The sequence below is a fragment of the Rhodamnia argentea genome, chromosome 6 (assembly GCF_020921035.1).
Source record: "Rhodamnia argentea isolate NSW1041297 chromosome 6, ASM2092103v1, whole genome shotgun sequence".
NCBI lineage: Eukaryota > Viridiplantae > Streptophyta > Magnoliopsida > Myrtales > Myrtaceae > Rhodamnia > Rhodamnia argentea.
The window spans coordinates 23,564,434-23,574,303 of record NC_063155.1 but is presented as its reverse complement, the minus strand read 5'-3'; the positions used below and the strand labels follow the sequence as shown (position 1 = coordinate 23,574,303).

The 9,870-nt window shown below is 44.1% G+C and overlaps 1 protein-coding gene and 1 pseudogene across 1 annotated transcript; both read right to left on the bottom strand.

Annotated features, from left to right (window-relative positions):
* Nucleotides 1–1,314: 1,314 nt before the first annotated feature.
* Nucleotides 1,315–3,303, bottom strand: LOC115753223 (beta-amyrin 28-monooxygenase-like). The gene is made up of 4 exons (XM_030691745.2): nucleotides 2,753–3,303; nucleotides 1,994–2,449; nucleotides 1,718–1,905; nucleotides 1,315–1,626 (listed from the first exon to the last, which is right to left on the bottom strand). Exons 1-4 carry the CDS (start codon nucleotides 3,243–3,245, stop codon nucleotides 1,330–1,332), a joined length of 1,434 nt encoding a protein of 477 aa, XP_030547605.1. The 5' UTR covers nucleotides 3,246–3,303; the 3' UTR covers nucleotides 1,315–1,329.
* A 2,228-nt stretch (nucleotides 3,304–5,531) lies between these two features.
* Nucleotides 5,532–9,562, bottom strand: LOC125315543 (annotated as a pseudogene).
* Between the last annotated feature and the right edge of the window lie 308 nt (nucleotides 9,563–9,870).

The following is a 9,870-nucleotide window of genomic DNA, read 5'->3' as shown; positions in this document are numbered from 1 at the left end:
CACGGATATCGATATATGACACGATACAACATGCCGATACGTTACTTTAAAAAAAAAAAATTCGACACGTTCCGACACATTGTATATTAAATATTATATATATAAATAATAAATGAAGCTTGACCAAGTTTCCTATGCAATGGCTGAATCACAATAAGTATTTGACTAAAAATATTTCCATGAGGTTACAAAAAGATGTCCCAAAATCCAAACAGCCATATGAATCAGGAGGAGCAACAAACTCTGCTCAATTCGTGCAATTCCAGGGAGGGATTCGTGAACTGAGTAGCAAATCCTATTCGCAATTTTTTTTTCTGCTCCTGAGCAAGCACGAAGAAACAATAGAGAGAGGGGGGGGAGGGGGGGGGGGGGTATTTAGTGTGCGCGACAGCGACAAAGAGCTTCTTTGAGTCCCACATTAGCTGGTAGAAGAGGCTAACAAGCAAGAAGCTAGCTTAAGAGAGCTTCGATGAGTTCCACATCGGCTGCCAAAAGAGGCTAATGTGAATAACGATCATCCTATGTGACATAGCCAATAATGACGTGGATAATTTTTAATAATTTTTTAACATGTTTTCGAATTTTGCATTTATTTTCTTCTTTTCTTTTTTCTTTTTCCCTTTTTTCCTCCGCCGGCCAAATCCGGGCTTCGTTGATGGCCGGCGAGGGTGGCCATCGCTAGGCTAGCTTGGGCTGCCCTCACCAATCCGATGACCTTCGCCGGCCATCAATAGTCTAGACGGTGGAGGGAAAATGAAAAATGAAAAAAGAAAAAAAAGTAAAGAAGGAATACATAAGAAAATCAAAAAAGGAAAAATAATAAAAATAGCATTAAAAAATTTAAAATTGTATAAGAATATTGTTAATTTTGTTAACGTAAGTACTGATCATGCCACATAAGACAAACGGCGTCCACGTCGGCGATTTCCGGCCAAAATTAATCGTATGAACTAAATTGACCAAAGGTGAAAATATTTAGGACTTATTTGACAAAATTAAAAGGTTTAGAACTAAACTAGCAAAAGTGAAATAATCTTCCCTATTTTCAATGTATATTCCATCTATTTCCCCCGTCCATAGGCTAGCTTTCCGTAAACGAGAGAGCACGATATTGACAATTATCTTTCCAGATGGTTTAGTCAATGTTGTAGCTTAATTTCTTCTCTTCTACTAATTTCTAGTGTCTGATTAAACGAGAGTTCGATCCGAAGATTTTATAGAATCAATCGGACGAGAGCTTTGGGAAATGTAAGATATACAAACATTAAGGGACTTCGAGTAATACGAATGCCAAACTTTCAGGCACGCATTCATAGATGACAGAAGAAGCTAATCGCGAGGTCGAAGGCGGATGGGAAGTCCTTCAACCGGTATAGGCATGGGGTCGTAGATTATTTTCTCATCGGGGTTGACCAGACTCCAGCGAAATCCATTGATGAGGTTGTGCAGGAACACGAGCAGCTCCACCCTCGCAAACTCGAGCCCTAGACACATCCTCGGCCCGCCTCCGAACGGGACGTACGAATATGGAGCCGGTCCAGATCCCTCGAACCTGGACTCATCGAAGGTCGGCGCTCTAGGGTGGTAGTCCGGGTCTCCGTGCGTTGTGCATGCGCTCCAGTGTAACTATGCACGACAGACCAACATATAAACGAGTAAGCCCGCCATTACTGCCTACCTCTGATGTGCTTTCAGAGAATGAATGCATGCATTTTACCTTCCAGTCTTTTGGAATTGTATATCCTTCGTACGTGAAATCGACCAGGGCCTCGCGGAAAGAGCCGTAGACAGGTGCTGTCATCCTCATGACTTCCGAGATGACGTTCCACGAGTATCTCATCTTTTGCAAATCCCCCCACTGAATAAGCTCTCCTCCCGCCTTCGATGCCGCGATTTCCCTTTGCTCTGGCGAATGCGAATGTTAAGTACGTACATGGAGGCCGATGTAAGTGCAACGGTGACTAGGAAAATCGAGGACGGAGAGGGGACTAACCGGCAACGACCTTCTCAAGTACATAAGGCAGCTCGCTCAGGTACTTGATGATCAACACTAGAGTCGAACTGGAAGTATCATGGCCAGCGAATAGGAGGTTCAGCATGTTGTTTATGATCTCCGCCTCGGGCATGAGCTTCCCGTTCTCGTCCCCATTGGCAATCAGGTGTGTCATGATGTCCTGCGAAGGGGACGCCGTCTTCTTCTCCAGCTCCACCCGGCGCTGCTTCACCAACACCCGGAGCTCCTTCCTGATGGAATCCGCTGCTTTCTTCGAGCGGTAAAAGTTTGTGCCGGGGACGTTGAGGGGGAGGTCGATGACTCCCCTGAGGAACACGTGGAAGTGGTCGGCAAGCCTCGAGACGAGCTGCGGGTCCGTGATGCTCATGAACAGACGGCACGCGAGGTCGAAGGTGTGCTGCTTAAGGGTGGAGTAGGCCTCCAGCTGATCTTTGCCTTGATAAGCAATTCATTTAGATAGTTGATGAATTAAACGTTCAGAAGTTGCTCAAGCATATGTCCAGAGATGCCTATCTTAATATCATGTTAGATTAAAAAAATATTGGGTGAGCCAGACATGCCACGCGGGCTATAATTCACTCCATTAAATGGCTGCCACATGTCCAAGTGGGACCCGATAGTATCCAATGAAGAAATATCACGTTCCAACTCAAAAATCTGTAAGCAATGGATTTCTCTCTCTTCTCTGAACAAACCAAACAAGCAGAGTCTTGATTCAGCTACTTTTTAGGCGCATACCTTCCCAGTGAATCCTGAGATGATCCTTGGTGACCTCATCGACGACCCCGACGATCCTCTTGAGCGCCTCCGGGTTGAAGAAGCTCATGAGCATCTTCTTGTCCGACCTTGCCTCGTCCCCGACCTTGGAGACGAGGCACCTCCCCATCAGCTTCCCGACCGAGCTCGGCCACCACAGCGCCACCTTCTTGCCCTCGTTCGAGAACAGGAACTTGTTTCCCGCCGGCCCGTAAAGGACTGCCATCGGCTCCCCGAGCACTGAGGTCCTGAACACGGGGGAGTTGTACTTGCTCATTCGGTCCCGGATGAACTTCTCCGGGCACCCGCCGCGTTGGCAGCGGAGGAACTCGAGGCTCTCGCCGATGACCGGCCACCCGAAGCTCCCCGGCGGGAGGTTTGGGTGGCTGGCTTTGGGTTTGAGTAGCTTGATGACCGCAAGGGGGAGGAGGAGGAGGAGGAGAGCGAAGGCCGGGACTAGTGTCGAGGCTTCCATGGCTTTTCTCTCACTTGGATTCAAAAAGGAAAGGGGGAGAGCAATGTTTTTGATAGGAAATGTCCATCAAGTGACGGCACTGATGAAGTTGGGCATCATTTGCATATGAATATTTATAAAGAAATTGCTAGCATGATGATTCGATAATTCATTTATCTTTTGCTACACGATCTCTCATTGATATTGTACCATTTCTAAAAGACGTCAGGGAGAGCATTTTTCTATTTATAACGTATGAAAGGGAACTTCGCGTGTTTCACGCCTTGTGATGCCGCAATTATCGGAGTTTATTATCATTCCGATAGGATATAGGACTTGAGGATAAGGTCGGGGTTTCCAATTTTGTTTTCTAAAGACACCCACTACCACTTGGCCTTTTGCCTTTGGGTGACAAAAGTTAGTAGTTTTTTTATGACAAGAGTCGATTGGTCAATCGCGGCCCATTGGCCTCTTTTCCTACTGACTCTTTGGAAAATGTCTTGAGTCGTTCGTCAACCGTGCGTAATTGTAATTTATTATAAGATTAATATCACGAAAAATTTCAAACTAATATATTTTTAACAAATTTGTCCAAAATTAATATTTTGGCCACGAAAAATCTCAAACCGATACACCTGTGAGAAATTTATTGTCCGTTAATTTTCGTTAAATTTTACTATCAAATTACGGAGTTGAATGACACGTGACAATTGACAGGTGTATCAAATTGGAGTTTTTACCCTTTGTTTGTCATAAGTATACTAACTTAGAGTTTTTCTTTCTCTTGGAATTAACCCAATTTAACGGAAACGAATGAAGGGTAAATTTGTTATAAGCGTACCATTTTGAGGTTTTCGGTGGCTAGAAAATTAGTTTGGAGTAAAATTGTTATTTATACCAGTTTGAGATTTTTGGTAATCAAAATATTAATTTACATTAAATTTGTCACACATGTATCAATTTAGGTTTTTGGAGGTATTAACCCTTGATTACATTGTCTTAAAAGATAACCATCTTCTCATGAATTTGAATTATATGTACGTATAAACTTGGAAGCATATGAGAAGTTATACTCATGTAAATTGGCGAACCTATCATTTCAAGGTGGAGCTGTTGTTTCCTTTTCAAATTTTTCTTAGGAGGTAAGTCAACGTCTTCAATTCATGTCTTTTGAAAGAGGTCAGATCAAGTGTTTAGTCGTCCGCATTTCTAGTCAATATAAGACTGAATAAGCTAAGATAAGAAATTCAGGGATTTGATCATATCCTATATCCCATTTGATGAACTATAGATTTAAAATCGGATATCTTTATATCATAGTCTGTCCATTGTTTGAAAGAAAATGGATATCAATATAATGATTCTTAACTTGTACCATCCGAAGACTCTTCTTGGAAGCCGACATGGCGAATCTCTGCTCACTCACAGGGCGGTTGAGTCAGAGCTCGAGGGGACGGCTGTCGGGAACTGTTGTAATTTTAAGACATAGTAGCATAAGTAACATAAAAATAATATTAAAATAAAATATTGTATTGCTCAATTCATTTCGCAATGGGAAGATATATTACTCATAGAAAGCATAATTAGGAAATTACAAGTTTTGGGGAAGTTTATTTGACATGTAGAAAACTTGGTTTTTAGCTAAAAATTTTAGGCAAGGTGTGCAACCCGGGTGGTTGGATTCAGCAAAATTCAAGGGATTAAAAAACATAACCAAAGTAAAAATAGGTGCTGTCGTGGATGGAAGGGCTCCACCTTTGCGTTCCATGGGTAGCATCATGGAAGTTTACTGCATCAACTTTTTTAGTTGCTTGTATGCTAACCCAACCTTGTATACAGCTCACAGGACATGTGTCCGTTCTCTCCCTAAAGGGTGGTCCTTATTCGATAGCTCCGGAGGTAGCACATCTTAAACTATTTTAAGCTTGTGTGTCCATGCCAGTGCAAACTTTGATGTCATATTTCAAATTATCATGCAGGTCCTGCAGGGATCTATGATAAAGAAGAAGACAAGTCCTGAGATTGCTTTTACTGTTTATTTATGGAGCGTTGGTTGTATCATCATTGAAATGCTGAACAGAGCGTCTCGATTCAATTTTGAGATTCTAAGACATCCAAAAACCAATTAAGATAGTTATCCACATAAAAAAGAAATATAGAATGTGAAGTAGACGAGGAGGATTCGACGCTGGAGTAGATGGGGGGCCTAAGAAAGGGAAGACAAACCAAATTGGCTCGCCCTCGCCAGCCGGCTGGCAAAAGAAGGATGAAAAAAGATCACAACGGGGAAGTTTGGGTCCTCGCGCGTTAGAGAGCAGCACTCCAATACAGCTACATAGAAAAAGATCACAACGGGGCCAACATAACTAATCATGCACGCTGCTCTCAGGCACGAACTGCATCGACGTAATCGCGCTATTTGTTCCGTCGACCATCAATGGAAGTTGGAAACACGATTATGGGGAGAAGAGAGGCGTATTTACCTTCCAGCCCTTAGGGATGGTGTATCCTTCGTACGTGAAATTAACCTAGGCCTCACGAAATGAGCTAATCACGGGCGGGGCCATTCTCACAACTTCTTCACACATGACATTCCACGAATATTTCGTTCGCTGTAAATCGTGACCCTGAAGCAACTTGTTAGGAGATCGGTGACAATCCAAACAATATCGAATTAGAGCAGCAGAATAGAAAAATCTCTCGTCTTGTGCAAACTTAATAGAAAACGATATAATAGAGCAATCTATCTGACAGAATATATCAACACCAAGCATTCACGAATACAAGAGAATTTTTACGTGGAAAATCTCCCCTATGTGAGGACATAAACAACCACGAGACCGTAGTCCGCCCAAAAACTTCACTATCAACGAATTGGGTAGACAATGTTCTTCTCTAGTTAATACTAGAGATACATAGCAGCAATAACATTTAAAACGCCATTCTTGGCAATACACGTAAATTCGCAAGAGATTAAGGATAAATCTCACCAAAAAGGCAGATTCAGTTTTACCCACGAAAAACCTGATGAAAGAAGATCCAGATGAAAATCAAACCGATCAGATTTGAGAACAATGGGTTGCGTGCAATCGGACCACGAATTGACCTCTGAGGTACGCTTGATGAAATCCGGATAGTAAGAAACCATATTTCTTCGCGCGCGTGTATATACACGGGCTTGCAATTCATTAGGCTTCCTCTCCACAAAGGAGTGAACCGGCCAACACAATTCTCCTGGAGCTTTTGTTTCTGTATTGCTGCCATTTCCCTTCGCTCTGGCAACATAGACATTGCAAATTTGCGTCATTAATGAAGCTTATGAGCACTTCATTCATAAAAAAAACAAAAACAAAAAAACAAAATAGAGGAAAAGAGGTGATTACCTGCAAGAATTTTCTGTAGGACATGAGCGAGTTCACTTAGGTACTTGAGAAGCAACATGAGAGCGGAACTAGGAGGGTCGTGCGCCCACGAACAGGAGGTGCAACGTGTTATTGACGATCTCTGCCTCCGGCACGAGCTTCCCGTTCTCGTCCCCGCTCGCCAACAAGAGGTACATTATGTCTTGCGACGGCGGAGCCAGCTTCTTCTCCAATTCCGTTCTTCTCTGCCTCACCAATGCGCGGTGGAATCTCGTGCCCGGGAAGTCAAGCGAGAGCGAGATCAATCCCTTGAGGAACACCTGAAAGTGATTGGCGAGCCTCGCGATGAGCTGCGGGTCCGTGATGCTCGTGAATAATCAGCACACGAGCTCGAAAGTGATAAGCTTTAGGTTCGGGTACCCCTCCAACTGCTCCTTGCCTTCGCAGTGAGCCAAGTTAAAGCTACATGAGCAGTTTGCACATACCATGAAGAGAAAATCCCGTCTACAATTGGCTATCTCAGAAATTACGTACCTTGCCATTGGGTCCTGAGATGGTCTTGAGTCACCTCGTCCATGGTGCCCACAAACCTCATCAACGACTCAGGATTGAAGAAGCGCATGAGAATCTTCTTCAAGGACCTCCCTTCATCGCCAGCTTTGGTTACGAGGCTCTTCCCGATGAGCCTCTGGACCGAGCTCCGCCACCACAGCGCCACCTTCTTTCCCTCGTTCGAGAACAGGAAATTGTTGCCCGCCAGCCCACACAAAACCGCCATCTGCTCGCCTGATAGCAAGGTCTGGAAGACGGGGGAGCTGTACTTGTCGATCCGGTCCTGAACGAACTTGCCAGGGTTCCCACCGAGGACCGGCCATCCGGGGCTACCCGGAGCGAGATTGGAGCCGGAGGTTTCGGTTTTGAGTTCGGCAAGGAGGAGGAGGAGAGCTAAGATGTTTTTGGGGAGTCAAAAGTTGGAAATTTGACTTGAATGATGTCCACGTATTGAGAAGATTTTTATTACTGGGCTAAATTCCAGAATTATCTGAAGTTTATCCTAAGCATCGCGAGCTTATTTGACAAACACCAATCGGACGAAAGCTCTCAAAACTGTAAGATACACGAACATAAGGGACATTCAATTATTTGGATGCCAAGCGTTTAGGCTTCCTGGTAAGGGAGGCAGAAGCGAGCACATAGCTTATCGACAATATTAAGTACCACAAAGAAAGAAGAAGCTAGTGGCGAGGTCGAAGCCGGACGGGAAGTCCTTCTGCAAGTCCTCCCACCGAAGAAGCTATCCACCCGCCTTCGATGCTGCGATTTTGAAGGGGTGCTGCTGCTTCAGGGTGGAGCAGGCCTCCAGCTGATCTTTGCCTTCACTTATATATGCAACTATTTTAGTTTGGTGTGTACGCATTTATAAATTGCTTGAGCATATGTCCAGAAACGCCAAACTTAAAGTAGAGTTCGATTTGAACCTTTGTGATGATTGACTCGCTAGATTAGTTTTAATCTCCCAACCTAACATTAATAGTTAATATAATTAAGTTTCATCTTTCACTTCGCCGGCCATTCTGCCAATATATGGACCGAATACTGGCAGTATGATCTAAAAAGGAAAGCGATGACAAAATCCCCGCAAATAACCAAGAAAGTTACAAACCTATTGTAATTGTTTCAATTCAATTCTAAATTTTTTGCCAATTCCATCCAAAACATTTTGCATTTGTGTTAATTCAGTCCATCCGATCAATTTTAACCACAAATATCGGACGTGGACGTCTATCATACTATGTGGCATGGCCAACGCCGATGTGGACAAATTGTAATAATTTTTTTTTTGAAGTTTTTATTATTTTTTTCTTTTCTCTTATGTACTTTTTATATTTTTCTCTGTACATAGGGTTGGCGACCGACCCTCATCGGCTAGGGTGAGGGTGCACATCCGCTCGCCAAGATTTGGCAAGGGCCGGGATGCCCTCACTAAATCTGACCACGCGAAGATGTTGTAGCACTCACTAGCCCTAGATGAGGGCGTCACCGCCCTATGCCAGGTAAAAAAGAAAAGAAAAAATAAAAAATTATAACAAAATTTCCACATCGGCATCGGCCATGCCACATAGGATGATCGATGTCTACGTCAGTATTTTCTTGCCAAATTTGGCTGGACGAACTCCATTGAGCAAAAAAAAAAAATTAAGACTGAATTATCACAATTACAATAGATTTATGACTTTTTTTGTAATTTTTCCCAAAACCCGTTACAACTCATATTGCGAGAGTAATAAGTAAGCAATACATTTTCCCTTTTTAGATAAACAACCAGAGCTTTACTTGAGACACATGTTCAATATCGTCAAGTGAGAAACTCATTCTAATAGATCCGATCGAACGAAGCTTAAGGAGGAGCACCGCCAGATCCATGTAGAATCACAAACAATGCAAATCTCAAAGCTAATCAATGACTAACGATGGTTGACTATGCACATACCTTCCCAGTGAGTCCTGAGATGGTCCTTGGTCACCTCATCCATGACCCCAAAGCTGCTCATGAGCACCTCCGTATTGAAGGAGCTCATGAACATTTTCTTGTCCGACCTCGCCTCGTCGCCAGCCTTGGAGATGAGGCACATCCCCATCAGCTTCCCGACCGAGCTCGGGCACCACAGTGCCACCTTCTTGCCCTCGTTCGGGAACAGGAACTTGTTCCCCGCCAGCCCGCACAAAACCGCCACTGGCTTGCCCAACAGCAAGCTCTTGAACACAGGGGCGTTGTACTTGTTCATCCGGTCCTGGACGAACGCCTCTGGGCTCCCGCAGCGCTGGGAACGGAGCAACTTGAGGGTCTCACCAATGATCGGCCATCCGAAGCTCCCTGGGGGCGAGGTTCGGATGGGCGGTTTTGGGTTTGAGTAGCTTGATGAGGGCGAGGACAAGGAGGAGAGCTACGGCCGGGGCTGGGGTCAAGAATTCCATGGCTTTTCACGTTTTGTTTGTTTTGGTCGTGAATGATCGTTCTCCTAGGAAGGGGAGTCGGCATTGTTTAAAAGGAGAAATGTCATCCAAGTGACGAGACTACTACGCCGATCTCAGTTCTCTATCTATAAAACAAATAATGTAGCACGCCTAAGAAATATGCCCGATGGTATACCTCATGTTCTGAAACAGAAGTGGACAAATTAACGTGGGTGAGGTCACCGGGGCCGGGAAAAAATATGTTCGTAGTTATTTTTATGACATGATTAGCTAGCCAAAGTTCCATTAGTCCCTCTTCCTCCTAGATC